Raw genomic sequence first — 22,999 nt, 5'->3', positions numbered from 1 at the left:
AATCGGCAATTAGGTGTTAACATAAAATACATAAAAGCCGTGTTCTCTGACAGAAAACATGCAGCCTTTAATCTCTTAAAAATCTGCATTTGTGTTAACATGACATTTCAGAACCCCGCTTTCTGCAAAACCACAGAAAAAGCTGTTTTCATAAATGCATGTAAACATGGTCAAAGTCTTGACAGAATCAAAGATACAGATGGAGTTAAAGACATAGAAGCCTCAGCGAAGTCAAATGAAGAATGCACTAATAAGGAAATATGCTTCTGACCACAGTTAAAGAGCTGTAGTTCCAACCACACAACTGATGATACGGTTTGCAGATATTTGTTGGAACTACGGTTTTGGGAAACATCAAATCGTTCAACTCTGTTGACTTTGTCAACTTGTGACCATAGTAGGCTAACAATGCTTTTGGGAAATACACCTCTGGATGATACAGAGCATCAAAACATAACAGGGGTCCCAGAGCCCAGAGGTCCATCATTACCACATAGATCAGACGCACTATAAAAGATTGTACTGATCAAGAGTAGAGCCTGAGCCATACACTACATTTTGTGATGGCCATTTGTAACACAAACTTACATTTATGTAATGTATAATGTGCAGTCAGCCTCCGCACTGCATCAAGGTCCTGATCAACTTGCCAATATTAATTCTGCAAAAATGAACGGCTGACATTATCCAAGTTATTACATGGCCACTTACCAAATATATAAATAAATGGGCATGGAATATTGATTTGAGTAATCAAATAATTAATTAGATTACTTGTAGAAATTGCAGTGATACGAGAGAACAGGAACACAGAAATTGGAAAGATTTCCTGCAATACCTGGATTACCATATCAGTTTATATCAGATCACAAGATTCCATGTAATCAAATATATTAGACTTAATCTGAGGTTTAATCCCGATGTAAATTTGTACACATAAATTACTTCGGTATAACCTAAAAATGGTTGTACAGAATAGTAAACCTGTTTAATTATGAATGTAATGGTTGGACTTCTTCATGAGGCTTTCTCCCCCCCTGAATTATAGGACATATATAGGGATGCAGATGAGTTGGCAGACCATAAAACACCTCTGGATGATACAAAGCATCAAAACATCTCAGTGTCTCCAGATCCAAGATCATCACCACACAGATCATTTTCAAAGGTATTCACAGTAGATCTTGAACCATAGAGGGTCATAATCATAATGTTCAATTCAAGTTTTAATTTGTTTTTTTTTTTATGATTTATTATTATTTTCTGTGGTTCAACATTATACCAAAAATTTAGTCTGGATGTACAGTCATCATTCAGAAATATTTGACCACTGAATGCTTTTATTGACCAATCAGAACAGACAATTCCAGAAAGCCATGTAATAAAATATATTAGACTTAATCTGAGGTTTAATCCCGATGTAAACTTGTACACATAAATTACTTTGGTATAACCTAAAAATGGTTGGACAGAATAGTAAACCTGTTTAATTATGAAAGTAATGGTTGGACTTCTTCATGAGGCTTTTTCACTCCCTGAATTATAGGACATATATAGGGGTGCAGAGGAGTTGGCAGACCTTAAAACACCTCTAAATGATACAAAGCATCAAAACATCTCAGTGTCTCCAGATCCAAGATCATCACCACACAGATCATTATCAAAGGAGGTATTTGTTAGGGGTATAACAGTTATGACCCGTACCAGATATGGAGAAAGAAAACCAGGAGTCGAGAAGCTCAATTAAAAGAGTCAAAAATTTACTGAAGTATAGTCTGCAGTGAAATTGGTAGAGCCAGCGGCAAAGTCTCACGAGGAGATCGAAAGCCAACTCGTACCTTACACAAAATCTTACATCAATTATACCATTTGCAAGGACGTACATTCCATTATTTTACTCCTGATTGGCTAAAAGACCATACAGTCACAACATATAGACAGCTATGCGGCCTATCAACATTAATCAGCGCACTTGTCGTCCGAGCCCGAGATTTACATCTGAAGTGACCTCGCAGATGGTCGCGGGGCGTCTTCGAGTCGGCCTGGTGTGCATCCCTGGGTTCGAAAACTGGGTAGAAGGTCAAACGCACACACAAAACACTGACGAACGACAGTTCTTCTCTGGGCACAAGAGAGCCAGAGCACACATTATCAGGCCATTTGAACCAAAACAGAGAGATAAAATATTCACTCCTCGGGCAGAGGAGAGGGTTGAAATAACATACATTTCCTCCCTAAAGAAATAATAAGAGAAAATCACACTTCTACTATTCAGGTATTATTACATAGGACTTTAAACCATATAATTAGTCATGGAAAGGTAACAATCAAACACAGAATACATCTGGAACACATGTTTAACGCATTCCCCCTGACCCCCTCCCCTGAGAGGCTGGAGAGCATCACAAATAAGCTTATCCCCAAAAAGAACTTCAGCCGACGTGCAGGACAGAGAGACTCTGGAATGTTCCTAAAAGAGACTAATTAACATTCAACACACATATGATTCAAAGTATATTTCAGTTATGCATAAGAAAATAGAATTGATTTTGTGATCATGCATATAGTTAATTCATCACTTTATTAAAGAAGTTAAGCAACAGAATACAGATAGATATTGATATAAAAGGATATATATATATATATATGTATTGATATATCTGAAGAGCCAAGGGATTTTGACCCTCACCCTTCATATTCACAGTAGATCTTGAACCATAGGCTAGATTTAAAGATGTCATGAGGGTCATAATCATAAGGTTCAATTCAAGCTTTAATTCGTTTTTTTTTTATGATTTATTATTATTTTCTGTGGTTCAACATTATACCAAAAATGCTGTCTGGTGCAATTGAGGTTCTGCATTTGCTACTTTTCTGCATAAAACGATTTTGAAACGTTATTCTGCTCTGAGCCTGGAGCTTTTATTATATTCAGATATGTGAGTCTGAGAAACTGCATTCATAAATATTTTCTCTATAATAGGACAGCCATACAGCTGATGAAAAGAGACCAACAGCCTCTGCACCCCAGGATATTGCAAAATTTAGAGTCAAAGTGGACTGGCAAGAATCACTTCCAGTGAAAAAAATGAAAATGTCATTGGAGAAAGCCCTTCAGGCCTGGTGTAACATTCATTTGTCCAAAGTGGTTGGAAAAAAATGCAATGTCAACAGCCTTGAACTCATGACTGACCCCATCTTTGCAGAGGTGCAGATAAGCCCATCAGAAGGTGACCCATTTTATGAACATTTTGTATAGTACCTTTGATGGATGATAGAATCTAAATGATTTCACTTAATTTTACCATATTTTGTACACAGATTAAGAACACAGACTATAACATGTTTTTCTTTCTTTCTGTAGCTCTGAATGTTTTAAAAAACATGAAAACTGTACCTTTGAAGTTTAAAGGTCAAATTAAGGATGTGACGTGTTGGATTTTGCTGGATGAAACAGATTCTCTGCCTGTAGCACAAAACTCAATATACACGCTGGACAAGAAAGAAGTTCCCCTTTCAAAGGTATCATGTTTACTTTGTCAAGGATTATGGTAAAAGACATTAGTCAGTTTTTTTGTATTATTATTTTTGATTACTGAGAGGAACGTGTTATATGATAAATTATGTTTTAAGAACCATGCAAAGCCTAGACAAAAAATTGTCTGGCCTCCTACAAATATACTAGTGACAGTTGCTGGGTTTAAATCCAACTATATTTCTGTGAAATTAGAATTTGTGCTTAAGAAAACTAGAATGGAAATTCTTTATTAGCATAACATTTGTAGGCGATGGTATGTGTTTCATTAAGGTGATGTTAACAAAACAGTGACGTGTTTTGGACATTTGGACACGTAGGTGTGCAATAGCCTGACATTAATGGTCCAATCAGGGCTGGACTGGGAAGAGAAATCGGCCCGGCATATTACATGGCAACTGACCCTATTCTTGTCCGGGGGGGGGGCGCCGTTTTGTGGTCCGTTCTGCATAAGGTGGCGGCTCATTTGAGCCTATCGCGGCCCACTCGGCACGTTTCGTGGCCGACCCACCGGCATGCTCAGTTCTCACGATGGCCAGTCCACCCCTGATCGGCCCCAAAGTGCATCGGCCTACCGGGAAAATGCACAGTATGCCAGATTACCAGTCCAGCCTTGGGTCCAATGAAAGGCCCAGCCATGGTTTATAATACTTCAACCAATGCACTGGACACTCAGACTAGTTAAACCCACAGCTACTAGCAGTGCTGTGTAGTAAAATATTACATGTAATCTCTGAATTATGTAGTTAGATTAAAAAAATCAAGTACTTGAATAATTGGATTGGATAACTTTACATTTTAACAGATTATGTTTGATATATGAATATTCAAATATATTCAGAGCTGAATATTAAATTCATATTTTCTCATATAAATATGAGATCATGTGCTTGTTACTGTTTAATTGTGAATTTAACTTACATTAATGATCTGTTAAGCATTTTGAAATGTAAATTCAAATATTACAAATTACGTATTAAGTTATTAAACTTTCATTACTTAATACACTGGTGGCCAAAAGTTTGGAATATTGTACAGATTTTGCTCTTATGGAAAGAAATTGGTACTTTTATTCACCAAAGTGGCATTCAGCTGATCATAATGTATAGTCAGGACATTAATAAAGTGAAAAATTACTATTACAAATTGAAAAAAAATTCAGAACTTCTTAAACTACTTAAAAAAATCTTCCATGTGCAGCAATGACAGCTTTGCAGATTCTTGGCATTCTAGCTGTCAGTTTGTCCAGACACTCACCCCACAATTTGGCAAGTACCTGTAGCACTTGGGTTTCTTATCAGGCACCTGTCACGCACATTACAGTCTAGCTGATCCCACAAAAGCTCAATGGGGTTAAGATCCATAACAATCATTTCTAATTATATGTTGTCCAATGACTGTTTCTTTGCCCACTTTAACCTTTTCTTTTTTATTTGTTGTTTCAAAAGTGGCTTTTTCTTTGCAATTCTTCCCATAAGGTCTGCACCCCTGAGTCTTCTCCTTACTCTGTTGTACATGAAACTGGTGTTAAGTGGGTAGAATTCAATGAAGCTTTTAGCTGAGGACATGTGATGCATCTGTTTCTCAATGTTTCTCAAACTAGAGACTCTCTGATGTACTTATCCTCTTGTTTAGTTGTACATCTGGCCTTCCACATCTCTTTCTGTCGTGTACTCCTTTGTATGAAATCTTCCGTTTTTTGGCAGTTTCAAGCATACATTAGCCTTCATTCTTCAAAACATTGATTAACTGATGAGTTTCTAGAGAAAGCTATTTGTTTTGTGCTATTTTTGACCTAATGGCATGCCAGTCTATTGCATACTGTGGCAACTCAAACACAAAGACAATGTTAAGCTTCATTTAATGAACCAAATAGGTTTCAACTGTGTTTGATATAATGGCAAGTGATTTTCTAGTACCAAATGATCAATTTAGCACGATTACTCAAGGATAAGGTGTTGGAGTGATGGCTGCTGGAAATGGGTCTAGATTTGATCAAAAATTACTTTTTTCAAGTTGTGATGGTGCTGTTTTTGACCTTAGTAATGTCCTGACTATACTTTGTGATCAGTTGAATGCCATTTTTGTGAATTATATTACCAATTTCCTTCCGAAACTGCAAAATTAATTAAAACTTTTGGCTGCCAAAGTGTTACATCATTATTAGCCATGTAAAAGATAATTTGTCTTACAAATATATTTAAACATTTTCAAAAAGGCTTTATAAATGAGCTCATGCACTTTTTTACATTTGTTTTCAGAAATGATTAGTATATTTCACCACTTCACACAATTTTTACAAATTGTTCATTAATGTCCAGCTAATTAGTAACCAACGTCTGTAAAGGCCATACATTTGCTGTTTGTTTGTTAATGTACTGTATGTAAGCATGCTTACACATATTTTTACACATCTTTACAATTCACTTTTTAATTATTTGTTCATATTTGTGCTAGTACAACAGTACAATAGACACGTTTCGCAGACTTTGTTGGCCGAGGTTCTCTGATTGGTGAAGCTTTCTCTGCTGGACCATGGGTTTTGTAGTTGTTTACCAGGAATTCCGCTATCAAATAAGATTTTTAAACAAAGAACTAGAAATAACACAGACTGATATACCATGATGAACAACCTCGGAGCTCATGGTAGGTCTGTCTTTAAAGGTTAATTATCGTTACAAATCAATTAGTCTATAGAAACAATTATGGAATTTTTACTTTCGGACCAGACTGGGTTCTAATGAAATTTATATTTTGCTAACTCCTACAAGAGTAAAACACTTGTTATTTGCTTTTACACTATTTGGTGTGAATCTTCACTGGCCTCACGATTGGATTCGATTACGATTCAAAAGGTAACGATTCGATTATAAAACAATTCTCTATGCATTTTGTCCTTCATTTTCTCTTTTTTCTGTTTCTTCAAATTGCATTTTTTACTCTCTATTTTTTCCCTTTCAGCTTTTTATTTAACAGCTGTTTAGAAAATCAGAACGAGTCACATTACATAAACTGTCCTTTTACATTCAGTATGAGCTATTGTGTGCAAATCAGTGCAATAATGGGTGCTAGCTCGTTTTTCATGTTGTTTGTTGGCTTCTTATCATAAATAAACTCTCCCGTTGCTATGTGTGTGGGTTTGTGAAAGAATTTCAGGATCGTAGTTTCATTCAGGCACAAATGGGCATGTGTTTAATACAGCCAGTCTGCAAACAGTCATGTTTGTGAAATTGTCTTTAGTGTATGCACTTAATTCGCATCTATGGTAAGCCGAATTCACTTTTATTCATTTGCAGGATATGGACTGTTGATATCAACTATTACATTTTCACTAGTTAGAACGTCTAGGTTACTGTTGTAAACTCCATTCCCTAATGGAGGGAACGAGACATTGTATTGAATGAAGCGACACTAGGGGACTTTCTTGAAGGCCTCGGTTACCTCTGAACTTGCCGAATAAGCCGAGCTGGGAGACAGGGGCATTGAGGAAGCAGGCTTTCCGTGCACCGAGCATCTTTAAGTGCCTTAGCGAACTTGCAGGAGGGCCATGGCATGTAGGGCGAAGGTGGCCTGTCCGGTGGCGATGTAGGCTTTGGTGGTCAGTGACGACGTCATCCTACAGGCCTTAGAGAGGAGCACCTGACGATCCCGCCAGGTGGCGCCGTTTTCCGGACATAGGTGGATCGCAACCACTCTGTCCACCTGGGGGACCTCTGAGTACCCGTGGGCCACCCCGCCGGTTGTGGGCAGTGAAAGTCAGCTCATCGTGCACCTCCGGGAAGAAAGGAACCGCGGGAAGGGGTGTGGCTGTGAGTGGTGCCCGGACTCGAGGAAACAATCGTCTAGCCGTGAGGGCTGCTGGGGAGGACGGAGGGTTCCAGTCGACCTTACGAACACGGTGGCCCGGGCGAGCATGTCGGCCATCTAGGCGTCAGCCTCAGACTGCCCGTGCCGACCCGAAGGTGGCAGTTAATGACTGTTAACTTTTAAAGCAAAATTTTCAAAATGGGACCCCGGGTTGGTCAGTTGCTTGGAGCCTTAGAAATCGTAATCCCGCCCCTGTGTGTGCGCTGTTGATAAATGTATGAAAGCATGTTCCATCACTTTGCATAAAATTGTAGGCTAAATTAATGTTTGGGTATTAGGAGGAACAAGGACGAGTAGATATACAAATTTAACTTAACCTTTGAGAAAATAAATGGTCTAAATGTTTTCTATTATTTTTTTTATTTTTATTATTATTATTTTATGCACTTAAGTTTAAAATTAAATGCACTAATTTAACAGCTAAGAATCGTTTCCCTATAACGATTGAACTTTGCAGGTTTAGAGAATTTTCTACCAATGATTTTACAAATGTTCGTTATGTTTTACATGCGTTTCCCAAATCTCTGCTTAACATGAACGCGCTATAAGTGCTTTAAGTGCTACTAAAGAGAGTCGCTGTCTATGTGACATTGCTGAAATGTGACCATAGTGCTGCTCGTCATCAGGGGTGGAAAGAGTACTGAAACATCATACTCAAGTAGAAGTACTGTTACTTCCAAAAAATGTAGTGTGAGTAGAGTAATGTAGCTGTCCTAAAAACTACACTGTATATATATATAAAGTCTATCATTTTTATTTAGATAGCCAAGGTAATTGTTAGTGCTGTCAACAGGGCTAAGACACTCTTTGTTATGAAATTAAAATGTGTAATTATAATACATATAATACTTTCCATAAAAATAACTGAGAATTCCATAATGTTTGTGCTTCGATTAAATGCAATCATTTTGGTTGAAAGAGTACAACCGTTATAATTAAAAATAAATGTTGCGCTGTCTTCTTGCACTTAATTGTCATACAGTAACACACACAGACGTACAATATTAGCATTTTAGAAGATTCGCTTATGTTATTATGTGCTATTGTAACACCCATTACTCCACGATTTCTTTTTTGTTACTGGTTTCTCATGTCAGAAAAGGCATGAAAGAGCAATGTCAATTTTAAACGCTCATTTAACACCATCATACTACAGCTAAGACTAATTATTTGGACAAAAGGCATCCGGACTGTAACTCCGTCAGCAAGCAGGACTGCACAACAACCCTAATTTATGAATAATGAGCAGTATATTGCAGTTGGAATGAATAAAATTTACCTGCTCCATCTGTACTCCCTTAATCCCATTCGCCATTGCATTTATTATAACGCCATGAAAACAAATGTATTACAAAATCATACAATTTATTCAATATAAAAATGATATATTATAGATATGAGACTAAACTCCCAGTCAGCATATGATGTGGCATGCGATCTCTTACGCGTCATCCATTAGAGACAACACCTCGCAACAGCACCAGTTTTGTGCCCAGCAACAATTTCTCTGCTTATGGCATGTGTAGTTTACAGTGAGTGGTTGTTCGGGACAATATTTAATTAAAATTGATCTAAATATGCAGAGCGGTACGAACTGTTATTCTGGCTAAAAGGATTAAGGCAGTAGAAAACGGCGTGGGTTGGCCAATCAGATGAAAGGGGCGTTGCAGTGCAAATCCACATATTGCAAATCTAATATTGTTTTTATAAAAAAAATGTAACAATGAATTCTCCTTGTCTGTTTCTGAAGCATAAAAATAAAACTTAAAAAAAGCTGTTTTTAACCCACATGGAATGTCTCCCTAAATTTTTTAACCTGCTAATATTGGCTCCAAAATTGGATTAATGGAAAACCAGGTCTCATTAATATTTATAAAATCATTACCATAGCTATTCTTACCTGTTAAAACTGTATTTCTAGATATCGATAATAGTGTTTTTACTTTACTTTTAAATATCAGTAATTCGATTTTCACTAGTTGCAAAGGCTATTTTAGATATCAAGGCAATAATTGTTACAAGTAGAGCTCCCTTTACTGATATCAATAATTACATTGTTACTAGTAAAATGTTCATTCTTGATATCAACAATTGAATTACAACTAGTGAAAATGGTAATTTTTGATATCAGTAATTTAGTTTCAAAATGTTACATTTGGTATTTCTGATATCTGGAAGTGGATTTCAGATATGAATAATTTGGAGTGTATTTTATGATATCTAACTAGACTTTCTTACTAGACACAATTACATTACAGATATCAGAAATTTAAATTGTCACTAGTGAAAACCGAATTACTAATATAAAATATAAACAATTTGCATTTTTATTCATTGGAATTCAATTGTTGATATAAAAAAATGTGCATTCCACTAGTAGAAATTACATTCTTGATATCAAAAATTATATTTTTACAAGTAAGAAAAGAATTGTTGATATGTAAAATTGGACTTTCAACTAGTAAGAAACCAATTTTTATATCAATAATTGCATTTTGAAAAGCAGTGAATGACATATTGGTTTAAAACTTTACTAGTGAAAATTAAATTATAGATATACAAATTATGGTTTTTACAAGTTGAAATGCCATTTTTTATATCAAGAATGTGATTTTTGTGAGTGATGATGTCATTTTTAATATAAAGAATTCACATTTTTACTAGTGGAAATGTAATTATTGATATCAATAGTTGGCATTTCCACTAGTGAAAATTTCATTCTTGATATCATGAATTAGCATTTTAACTTGTGAAAATCTAATTGTTGATATCAACAATTCATATCCTGCTAATGAATAAAAGTAAAGTCGGCTTGCAACAATATCTGAGGTCATTGTGAAATTCAACTTCTTAAAATTAAATGACAGATATCAAGAATTACGGTTTTTACTAGTTGAAATCCCATTTTTGATATCAAGTATGTGATTTCTACGAGTGATGATGTAATTTTTTATATCAAAAATTCACATTTTTACTAGTGGAAATGTAATTAATGATATCAACAATTGGCATTTCCACTTGTGAAAATAACATTCTTGATAACAAGAATTATACTAGTGAAAATTGAATTGTATATCAACAATTATATCCTACGAATGAATAAAAGCTAAAACGGCTTGCCAAATGCGTCTTTGTTTCTACATCCGCCTTTGGTGCACGCCACTGCTCTGCATTGATTTAAACTGAACTCCGATTCAGAATCGTTTGAGTATGAATCGTGATGCATCGTTAAAAAATGTCTTTCCCCCCCATCTCTATTTTGCACAAGGTAGATATGGTTACTAATTAGCTGAACATTCATAAATAATTTGTAAACATGAATAGTGTGCAAAGTGGTCTCTCCCTGAAGTATGCAGATCATTTAGCTCATAACTAAGGTGGGCTCACTCAAGATGAAGGAATAAAAAGGCAGAAATCAATCAGCAATATGTCTCATTACACTTTTACTGAAGCACAGGTGAAATTTGTAACTGTCCCTCATAGTCATTCTGTGCATGTATCAAGACAACCAGTTCAACAGTGACACCTAAATATCAGGAGTGTAATATACCTCACATAGCATAGTTTGTGGCAGTGTTTCTCATTGTCTTTTGAACATTGAACATTTGAATGGAAACCCAGCTAGTGATACTAGTGACCAGGGCCCAAAATTAACTACTTGTCACACCTACCAATGGCAGGGATATGGAGAAACTTTAACTTTTATTATATTGTATAGCAGCTAGAATTATTGGGCATTTTCAAATTTTCATTGTTACAAAGGTAGAGAGCGGTACATGAAACAAGAGTGGTAAGATCGGAAAATGACTCTAGCCAAATTAATACTTAGGTCCCCTACACACAAGTGCTGCTGTGCAGCATGGTTCAGTGTCTCATTACCCATCAGGCCATATGTTGCATTATTTTTTAATAGAAATATGTTTTATCTCTAAATATATTTTTGTCCACATAATAATGGAATTATTTAGCTGTTCTTGCATATTTGTCACAAATATCTTCATATTAGACTATTGAAAAACAAATATTATCATGCATAATGATATTTTAATGTCTTAAAAAATTATACCTTTCATTTTGTAAGGAACTTAACACCCCTCCAGCAATACGTGCGGTGAGCTCTGCAAATGCAGAAGCAAACAATGACAAGGACATTGCAGTGAAGAGAGCCCCAAATAGAGCTGAGAACTCAACCGTAGATGCACTTACTGTCCCCCTCTATCAGTACTGGTACATGCATCATGCTTACAGAAATGAGCTGGAAAAAATTGAGAAAGAACATGGAGTCACTTTTTCAGCAGAGGTATCAGTCTCATTCAGACCTACCCATCACGCAAACTCTGATTCAATGTCTAAAGCATCTGAGAACTTTCAGAAACTTTTACAGGAGTGCTTGGAAAAGTTTAGCTATGCTACCTTTGACCACACTCACATGGATTCTGATACTGTGAAGGAGATTCAGCGAAACATTCAATCAGAAGAGCAAAGGATGATGTTGTCAATATCTGCCAGTAATGGTCTGTTCTTAGGACCAACGAAAATCTCTGGCATGATAAAAAGAAAATGTGCGTTTGGAAGAAGGTGCAGAGGCTGCAAGACTGGAAAGCCAATTCAAGGAAAAATCAAGTAAAATGCAAATAGGTGACAGTGTTTTTCAACAAAATTGGACTTCCTTGGATATGGACACTAAGGACATTCCAACTCAACTTGAGATGGACAAGGTTCATTGGGATCTTATTAAAACGTCCTATTATGGACAATTAGCACAGCTTGAGAAGAAATATGGAGTGTCATTTCACCCTGAAGAACATCAGAACAATTTAACCATTAAGGTGAGAGCTCAATCCAAAATAGGCCAACATACAAATCTTGAAACCCATGCACTCATAGCCTTAATTCAACTCTACCAGAAGCTTGCTACAGCAACTGTCACCTGTGAACTTAAAATCTCTAAAGATGCAAATGCTGTTGCACCAATAGTAGAGAAACTTCAGAGCCAGCATTATTGTGTTATTGCAGTAGATGTTTATGGTCCCTGGCAGCTTGTTGGACTTCCAGAGCACCTTGGCCCTGCCATTGCTGAGATAGAGAAGACACTTCAGAAGAAAGTGTTTGATGAAAAGATGAAGAAATTGATTGTTTACTCAAGTGATATCCCTCATTTAAGCGGAATCAAATGGGACAACACACTTTCTCTTGGACAAGAAGCAGTGGGTGGAATTAATTTGGGAGTGAAAGATGATACTGATACTGGTTTTAATGGAGAGTCAGGAGAAAGAGCAAAGGAAAACTCTACAACAGACAGTAAAGGTGCACATGGCAAAGAGGAGCAGTGCCCTATTTGCATGGATAGTTTCACCAACGAGAAACAACTGAAGTGCGGACATAAGTTCTGCTCGGAATGTATAAAGAAGGCAGTGGAGGCTATGGGTTCAATCTGTCCTGTGTGTAAGCAAGTCTTTGGGAAGATGGAGGGGAACCAGCCAAACAATGCAACAATGCAATTTAAAAAGCACAGAGACAATCTCCTTGGATATCCAAACTCCGGCACTATTGAAATCAGTTACGATATTCCAAGTGGTACCCAGACGGTATGTGAAAGTAAATGTATTTTTAACTTTTTGTTGCATTATTTAGAAATACATACGGATAGAACAGCCCTTATCACTAAGTTGATTTTACTGTGTATGAATGATATTTCTGAACTTTTCCCTTAAACTTTTCAGAGATTATTAATCCCCTAGGTACAATAGTTCCCATATTTTAAAATGTGCAACCTCACCTCAACTCTTAAAACTTTCACCCCTTTACCCTATCTCACCTAAACATGGTAATAGCCAGAGGCATGAGATTTATGATTTCCAAGAACAAGTAGTTAAACAGGAACATTTCTTAATCTTAACAAATAACCTTAACTTTCATCCATTGCAAATAGTTTGTCACTCTAGTAAGCGTTGTTGGAGGTGCTTTTAAAGAGTATTTTTGTTAAATTGAGGTATTCTTTTCTTATATTTCATTGAGGGTTAAGATTAAACTTCACTTGACTTCTTTTTTTAGAGTAAGCATCCAAACCCTGGACAGTATTATATCTGGGACATGTCGCAGTGCTTATCTGCCTGACAACACTGAGGGAAATGAAGTGCTCAAACTCCTGCAGAGGGCTTTTGATCAGAAACTGATTTTTACTGTTGGAACATCAACAACATCTGGTGCAATGGATACTGTCACCTGGAATGATATACATCATAAGACCAATAGATATGGTGGACCTGAAGGGTAATAAATAATGAAATGTCCTCTTGTATCCCTTTTCACTAAAATAGTGCTGTGCTCATGCCTGAGCCAGTGTTTATCTGGGGGATCTGTAAGCCCAACACAGGTGCCTCACAAATAAACATACCACTTGTTTTGTTTCGAGTTGTACAGGTTTTGAGAACAAATTTTAACCTCCAATATAATTTAATTCAGTGTCATTATGCCATTATGAGCTGCTTTTAAAGCAATAGATAGATGTTATTTAAATATGTAATTCATAAAATTCATTGCAATCAATACGTGATATTTGTAAAGGACAATCTGATTTTAGATGGATTATTTAAGTCGCAGTGTATGTTTTATTGTAGACAGCTCAGTTGTGTATAATGGGAGCGATGTCGAATTGTTTTGCATCAGTCTTTACTTTGCACGCCCCAATTCTTTTATTCACTGATAGCTCATTTCCATTTTATCTACAGTATGTTTCATATTTGTATATGTATCTTTAGAACATTTGTACATTTTCACTTCATTGTGCTGTTGTTTTCTGTCCACAGCTATGGTTACCCAGATCCCAACTACCTGAAAAGAGTGAAAGATGAGTTAAAAGCCAAAGGCATTGAATGAAGACGTATGCTATAGAAGTACATTATCACTGATATTACATACATACTGTACATAATTGGGTAAGACGGTATATTATCACAAAATATACATCAACTGGTTAAGGGATTGTTTTGTGATAATGACTGGCTAACAAGAAACACAGCCATGCAGAAAATCAGTTTACTTACTGGGACAACAGTTTAGTGGTCATTTAGAAAGAATCAAGTACTCTAGAGAGCTGTGTTATAAATGTATACATATATAATTAAATGTGTCGCTTTTAATTAAGGCCGATTTTAGGTATGTTTTCAGGCTATTCATCATGTTTAATTGTAGCACCTTTTACAGATTTATTTTTTCCTTGGCCAAATGTTTCCAATAACGACCATCATGTTTAAATTGTCTGAAATGTATGACTTTCTTTCTTATACATTGGAATAATGAAGAGTAAGCTGAAGATATACAAGAAATGTATTTTATAGTCATTAAAGTAGAAACATGCTTAAATAAATATGGGATTAATGAGGGACTTTGTATGATTGAAACATGTAGCCATTAAATAGAATGAACACAAACCCTTAATGTAATATTTTCATGCATTACTTCAACACTAAGCTCTTATAAAATGTACCTGATGTCGTTCAAATACCAGTGAAAACAAGCATCTTTGAATAAATCTGAAAGAGATAAACAATATAGGGGTACATTAAGGATTGTTTCCCCTAATGTTTCAAATTTGGATGGACTATGCAACATTATGTCTAAACATAGGTTTACCCTGTACTGGGCCTGTGCAGTAAGACAAAAATTAGGACATTTGATATAAAAAAATTATTCAGAAGTTTAAACATAAATCAATCTTTTACAATCATTTCCAAAAATGAAATCTATGTATTTGTTTTACACATTATGTTGTTTCATTCTTTCAATACAGTAAATCAATTCATAAAAATCTGAAGCTATTATTGATTCTGTTTGTATGTTTTTCTTTTCTTTGTTTAATAGATGAATCAATAAAAAAGTTCATCATAAAAAAAAATCTGAAGCTATAACTTTGCATTTTTTCTGACACTGTGAAATGTGCAATTCAAAGGCTGCATTTATAGTGTAACAAAAATCTGATTTTTACTTGCATCTGACAGATCGGATTTTGTTTTACGCGTGTATACATAAAAAAGTGCAACAGATCAGATTTTTTTTTCACTTCCCGAAACAAGCCACAAATGTGATTCTAAATCAGATACATATCCGTATCTGTACATGTGACGTACTGTGAGTCTAAACACTTGTATCCAATTCTCCTATTATTTCTGATATTATTATCTCCTAACACAATTTTTGTGTATATCTGAATGTCTTAAGTTTGTGTTGAGGTACAAGATGTTAAGTAGTTGTGAAATAGCAAGCATTTGTCAGCGAGGCCACAAACATTATATATATTTAAATACATTTGCATAAAGTCAATATACATGAAAGCATAATAAGACCATAATAAGAAAGTAGAGGCAGATTTTTGAGCACATCTTTTAACATAATGTGGAGAATATTAAGATTAGATTCATATCATCAGAGCTTGAATTTGGTGGGTGAAAAAAGGTTGCTAAATTCAGGATGTGAAATGAAGGTTGCGAAATTTGAGGGTGACATCTGTGAATGCTAGGAATGAAGAAGAAATGAGCATGGATGTAATCCACTTCTCTCTTGGACAATTGCAAAGCGATAAAAACAGCTCAAAATTATTTTAAACAATGACTGCTAAAACGAAAAGGTATAATGTATGGTAACTTTTTATAATGTTTTTTATGAATGTGTTATGAAGAAAAGATCAACTTAAATACACTGTAGAATGACCCTACAGTAAATCAGTCAAATAAAATATAAGTAATAAATGCATAAATATTCCTCTTAGAAATCAGATCTTTGCAGATAGTTTAGTTTGGTTATTGTGCAGATTAATTGCACATGTTTTCATTTTGTGTCTTTATGTTGGCTGCATTGGAATTGCATCTCCAGTTTATTCTTGACAAAATGTGACCAATGCTTTAACAAGTGCTGTTTCTTCCTCCCAAATGTGAGTTAAACCATAATATCTCTGGTTAAATGCAGTACATTCATTATTTTCTGTTGTTGTTTTATTTGTTGTCACTTGTAGTTATTTGTCATGCGTTGGTTATTTTTTGCTCAATGTTTTTTTTTTGGTAGTCATCATCATTGTGGTTTGTATGTTAAATACAAACACGGATTTGTAGAAAATTAGCGACTTTGTGGCAGGGTATATTTACAGCTGCCAACATTCATCACCAATAATATGTAGGATTTCATATGTAAATTAGTTTATGAATTTTGGCTGCTTTCAACCACCATTATATGAAGGATAAATGACAATTGATCAAATTAGAAATCTGAATAAACATTCTCCACCCATGATTGTCATGTTGCTTGTTCTCCCCTCAGGGGTGCTGGGAACCTAAGAACTGTTAATGACACTTTTTTGGGGTGTTGGGGAGAGTTATGTGCGGCCGATACAGTTTGTAGCTTGCTTGCACCTGTGTCAGCAGTTCACGTAATACAGTTTAGTGCATGCCGTTTTTAAATGAGACCCCTTGTGTCACTACAATCGACACAAAATTGAGTGAGTGACAGAAGGGGAACGGAGGTTACAACAGTAAACATGACGTTCTTTGGCTAGCTCCGTATAAAGTTCTGATTTTTCTCCATCTATTTTTTTTAATGCCGGATGATTCGGTGCTGGAATAATCAGGCGGGGCTTTGAAGCAAGGCCTCCCACAAGGGAGACTCTCGACTCCCCATCACATGTTTGAGTCGTAGTGCAGAGAAGAGAACTGTTCTCTGAACGTTGTGTTCGGAACTGTCCTGAACTCTACATTGTGTGGAAGAAGGGCTAAGAGAATGGAAGAGCCAAGATTGAAGAGTTCGTCCTAGGTGGGGAGGTTTTGTTGAGTTGAGGTTGGCCGCACCAAAGGTGTCTTGAGTCAGTCAGTAATGTCTTTACGATGTCACATGATCACCTCTTTCCCTCCTTTTTCAAAGCTGATTTACAATCCTTTGTGAAAAGGCCTCTTAAAATTCCCACTCGAAAAAGTACATGTTTATATCTCAAATAAAACAAATTATAACAACAAAATGATGAATTCACCCATTGCTCTCCTTATATAAAGGCAAACTCTTACATACCAGACACGCACCTTACAGTCTAGCTGATCCCACAAAAGCTTAATGGGGTTAAGATCCATAACACTTTTTCCAATTATCTGTTGTCCAATGTCTGTTTCTTTGCCCACTCCAAACTTCTTTTTGTTTTTCTGTTTCAAAAGTGGCTTTTCCTTTGGAATTCTTCCCATAAGGCCTGCACCCCTGTGTCTTCTCTTTACTGTTGTACATGAAACATGTACATGTTGAGCAGCTACAATTCAATGAAGCTGTCAGCTGAGGACATGTGAGGCGTCCATTTCTCAAACTAGAGACTCTGATGTACTTATCCTCTTGTTTAGTTGTACTTCCACATCTCTTTCTGTCCTTGTTAGAGCCAGTTGTCTTTTGTCTTTGAAGGCTATAGTGTACACACCTTTGAATGAAAATTTCTGTTTTTTTTTGCAATTTCAGGCATTGTATAGCCTTCATTCCTCAAAACAATTATTGACTGACGAGTTTCTAAAAAAAGCTCTTTTTTTTTTTTTTTTTTTTTTTTTACCATTTTGACCTAATATTGAACATAAGACATGCCAATCTATTGCACACTGTGGCAGCTCAAACACAAACACAATATTAAGCTTCATTTAATGAACCAATTAGCTTTCAGTTGTGTTTGATATAATGGCAAGTGATTTTCTATTACCAAATTAGCAATTAAGCATGATTAATCAAGGATATGGTGTTGGAGTGATGGCTGCTGGAAATGGGGTCTGTCTAGATATGATAAAAAAATATTTTTTTCAAATAGTGGTGTTGTTTTTTTACATCAGTAATGTCCTGACTATACTTTGTGATCAGTTGAATGCCACTGCAAAATCTGTACATTATTCCAAACTTTTGCCTGCCAGTCTAAGTTTAGCAAATTGGTTACATCGAATGACAAAGACTGGTTCTGAGAGGGGTTTTGGAGGAAGGTTATTCCTTCAGCTGAGTGTTAAAATATATATTTTGTTCTGGAGGACAGTTGACACCCAACAAGGCAGCTTTTGCGGACTCTTTTCATGCATCTTTAACTAATTTACACCCATTTTGTTAAGAGTTTTGGGCATCAGCAGGGAAATGTCTTTATTTTATGATGTTGAGGAAGTTTGGGGGCCTCGCTGTACAAGTTCTCTTACTCTTCATCTGTTTCCAATCTCCTCAGGTCTTACAAATGTCAGAAACAAGGAGCTCTAAAATACTTTGAGAGAGTTATCATTTCCATTTTGTGCTGCGGTGCTTGGCTGGCATAGGTTCCCCTCCAAAGAGCTCTAAAATACTGAAAGGCACAGTTTCACTGACAGAGCTTGTAAGAGAGCGGGTGGGCACGAGTTGTGCTGTAACCAACAGTAGGATAAAAACCCAGCTTTTCTGCCAGTGCACTGTATATGGATGACAAAATATGATCTTGCACCTGTAGCAATAGTAAGAACATAATTATGTACCTCTTTGTTGGCCCTAATCTGTATGTCGGGGCCCTAGGTGGCCCCCTATATGGCCTATAGGATGGGCTGTCCGATCATGCGTTCCAGGTCTTGAGCAGTCTTGAGCCACCATCTCAAGTGACATCAGAGATTTCTGAGGCAGAATAATATATCCCTTCAGTCATGCTTACATTTTTTCACAAAGTGCTTTTTTTTTTTTGCCTTTTCAAGAACTCAACAGAGTCAAATACACTTCCGGTCAAACTTTTTGAAACAACATGTTTCTCATGATCTTAAAATTGTTTTGATCTGAAGGCGTGTGCTTAAATTTTTGAAATTAGTTTTGTTGACAAAAATATAATTGTGCCACCTTATTAATGTATTTCATTATAAAACTTTATAATTTAATAAAAAAAAATAAAGTTTTTGAAAAACTTGGACCAAATAATAAAGAAAAGCAGCCAAGAAGTGCCCAACATAGATGGAAACTCCTTCAGTACTGTTTAAAAAGCATCACAAGGTGAGACCTCAAGAAGTTGGTTGAGAAAATGTCAAGAGTACATTCTATACAAATTCTAGGCAAAGGGTGACTACTTCGAAGATGCTAAAATACAACAGTTAAATAAAGTTTTTATTTATTTGGGATTTTGTTATTCACAACATTATTCCCATAGTTCCATTTATGGTATTCCATAGTTTTGATGACTATTATTATTATTCTAAAATGTGAAAAAAAATAAAATATAATAAATGTTTCAAAACTTTGAATGGAAGTGTACATATTTTATATCTGACATTCATTTGAGTTATGAAGTGATATGATAGGTGTGGGTGAGAAACAGATAGATATTTAAGTCATTTTCTACTATAAATATACACTTTCACTTCTAAATTCTGGATTTGTAAGTGGCTCTTACTTTCACATTCAGCCACATACTGGATGGGGCTAGTCAAATTTGAAGTTGAGACTGTGTCTGTTTCCCGAACTACCAAACACAAAACCCTCAATAAATAATTTAGAAGAAATTTGATTAAGGTCAAACTTGAACAAAAAAAAACAAATTAAAGATAAACATCATATAAAGATAGGGCTACTAAACATTAGACCTCTTTCTACCAAAGCACTAATTGTAAATTAAATTATTACAGATCATAGATTGGATGCGCTCTGTTTGACTGAAACCTGCCTTAAACCGGATTAATATATTAGTTTAAATGAGTCTACTCCCACAGGTTATTGTTATAAACATGAGCCTCGTCTGAAGGGTCGAGGAGGAGGTGTTGCTACAATTTACAGTGAAGTTTTTGGTGTAACTCTGTCACGATTCCCTTGTTGTCTGCCATGTGTTTCACTTGTCTTTGTCTAAAACTACACTTCTCACAATTCCCGGATCTCACCACTGCCAGCACTCTGTCATTGTTCGCACCTGATTGTCGTTTGTGATCATCCTGTGTCTGTGTATATAAACCCTGTTTGTTCTCCACACCTTGTCGATCGTTGTATGTTGATGAATGGTTCTCAGGTGTTTATGTTTCGCTGTTTTTGATGTTCCCATGTTTACTCCGTTTCCCTTCCAGCTGTGTTCATCCTGCCGTGTTTTCCCAGTTCCGTGTTCCTCTGATGTGTTCGTGTTTTAGTTTCAGTTTTCCCCCCTGTGGATGTTTCTTTTGTTCTTGCTTGTTTGTTTCCACTTTGAGTTAAAATAAAGAACCCGCGTTTAGATCCCACTCCTTGTCTGCCCTCCTCTGCATTATAACAAACTCAGAGGACAAGATATAAATTTAAGCCTTTTGAACTAATAATGCTTAATGTGACACCGTCAGATATAAATAAAAAAACTCTCTTGTCTTTTACCCTTGCTACAGTGTATAGATCACCCAGGCCTTATTCTGATTTCCTTCGTGAATTTGCAAAATTTTTATCAGATCTTGTAGTTACTGTAGATAGAGCTCTAATTGTTGGTGACTTCAACATATGTAACAGGACCAACTCATCACCCTAATCATACACTAGATTGAATTGTGTCATATGGAGTTGATGTTGATAATATAGAAATTCTGCAGCAGAGCGATGAACATCTCGGATCATTACCTTGTCTCTTGTATGCTGCGATCAGCTAATTTGACTCAATCTACACCACGCTATCGTTCATGTAGAACCATTCTTTCGACCACTAAATATGGCTTCACTAATAATCTTCCAGATATATCTCATACATTCAGTAAACCCCAAAGCCTAGAAGAATTTGATGAAATAACAGAAAATATAAACACAGACATCTCTAACACTCTTGATAGTGTCGCCCTCTTCGATTAAAGAAAATTAAAGAAAAAAGCCCTGCACCATGGTACAATGATCAGACTCATGCTCTCAAGAGAGCAGCTCGGAAAATGAACCGCAATTGGAAGAGTCAAATTTAGAAGTATTTTGCGGTCCATGGAAGGATAGTGTCTGTAGCAACAGACAGGCACTAAAAGCTGCCAGGTCAGCAAACTCATAGAAAATAACCACAACAATCCTAGGTGTTTATTCAGTACTGTGGCTAAATTGGTTAGGAATAAAGCCTCAATAGAACCAGATATTCCATCGCAGTACAAGAGTAATGACTTCATGAATGTTTTTACTGATAAAATGTAACTAATCTGAAATAAAATTGTATTTATGCAATCATATGTCTTAACACCTCAGAAAACAGTGTCTTCTAATTTTCCTCACATGCAACTTCAATCCTTCGTTGTCATAGCTCATGAAGAGCTATCAAAATGTATTGAAACATCAAAAGCCACAACATGTTTGTTATATCCAATACCAACCAAGCTCTTTAAAGAGGTATTCCCTGTAATCTCAGAACCTCTTCTTAATATTATTAACTCCTCGCTATCCTTAGAACATGTCCCAAGAAACTTTAAAATTGCAGTTGTCAATCCACTTATTAAGAAGCCACAATTTGATCCTGGAGGACTGGCTAATTATAGACCGTTTATGTCAAAAATATTAGAAAAGGTAGTATCCACCCAAATATGTTCATTTCTACAGAGAAATAGTATATATGAACTATTTCAGTCAGGATTTAGGCCTCATCACAGTACAGAGACTGCACTTATCAGAGATACAAATGACTTGCTCTTATCATCTGATCGTGGCTGCATTTCACTTCTAGTGCTTTTAGATCTTAGTGCTGCATTCGACATGATAATCACAACATTCTCTTGTATAGGCTAGAGAATTATGTTAGCATTTGTGGAGTTGCATTAGCATGATTTAGGTCCTATTTAGCAGGCTGCTACGACGTTTATGTATAATGTGGAACTGTCAAACCAAATAAAATTAAAGTATGGAGTGCCACAAAGATCAGTTTTAGGGCCTCTGCTTTTCTGCTTGTATATGCTTCCCCTAGGAGATATTATCAGAAATTGTGGAATAAGTTTCCAGTGTTATGCTGACGATAACCAACCTAATGAGATTTCACAATTCTCTAAATTAGCAGCGTGTATCAGTGAAATAAAAGACTGGATGGCCAGAAATTTCCTTCTACTCAATTCTGACTAAACAGAGGTACTAATTATTGGACCAAAAACTTCTACAAATAAGCTGCTAAAATATAATTTGATTCACAATGGATGTACAGTTACATTGTCTTCAAGAGCGTAGAACATAGGTGTTATATTTTATACCAATCTGTCCTTTGAAAATCAAATGACCAATGTTTGTAGAACAGCATTCTTCCACCTAAGAAATATTGCTAAATTAGGACCCATGCTCTCTGTGGCTAATGCCAAAATCTAATTAATGCGTTCATGACCTCAAGACTAGATTATTGTAATGCATTACTGGGAGGATATCCAGCAAGATCAATAAATAAACTTAAATCGGTTCAAAATGCAGCATCCAGAGTGCTGACGAGAACCAAGATATATGATCATATTAGCCCCATTTTATCATCGTTACATTGGCTATCTGTTAAATTTCATATTAATTTTATAATTCTGTTAACTACGTAAAAAGCTTTGAATGGTCAAGCTCCACAATACCTAAGTGACCTTCTACCATGCTATATTCCATCACGTTCGTTACAATTGCAAAATTCTGGCCTATTAATTGTTCCTAGAATATCAAAATCCA

At 35.9% G+C, this 22,999-nt stretch overlaps 1 protein-coding gene across 1 annotated transcript in view; it reads left to right on the top strand.

Annotated features, from left to right (window-relative positions):
• dtx3lb.2 (deltex E3 ubiquitin ligase 3L b, tandem duplicate 2) overlaps positions 1-15,215 on the top strand; it is a 35,291-nt gene extending 20,076 nt beyond the window's left edge. Inside the window, 9 exon segments of the mRNA XM_052111877.1 lie at positions 1,049-1,168; positions 1,547-1,669; positions 2,984-3,230; positions 3,365-3,522; positions 11,484-12,028; positions 12,030-12,990; positions 13,457-13,489; positions 13,491-13,675; positions 14,212-15,215. Coding sequence (XP_051967837.1) covers positions 1,049-1,168; positions 1,547-1,669; positions 2,984-3,230; positions 3,365-3,522; positions 11,484-12,028; positions 12,030-12,990; positions 13,457-13,489; positions 13,491-13,675; positions 14,212-14,281 — 2,442 coding nt within the window. The 3' untranslated portion in view covers positions 14,282-15,215.
• Positions 15,216-22,999: the final 7,784 nt, after the last annotated feature.

This window comes from Xyrauchen texanus, chromosome 39 (genome assembly GCF_025860055.1).
Source record: "Xyrauchen texanus isolate HMW12.3.18 chromosome 39, RBS_HiC_50CHRs, whole genome shotgun sequence".
NCBI lineage: Eukaryota > Metazoa > Chordata > Actinopteri > Cypriniformes > Catostomidae > Xyrauchen > Xyrauchen texanus.
This window is presented reverse-complemented; position numbering and strand designations above follow the sequence as displayed.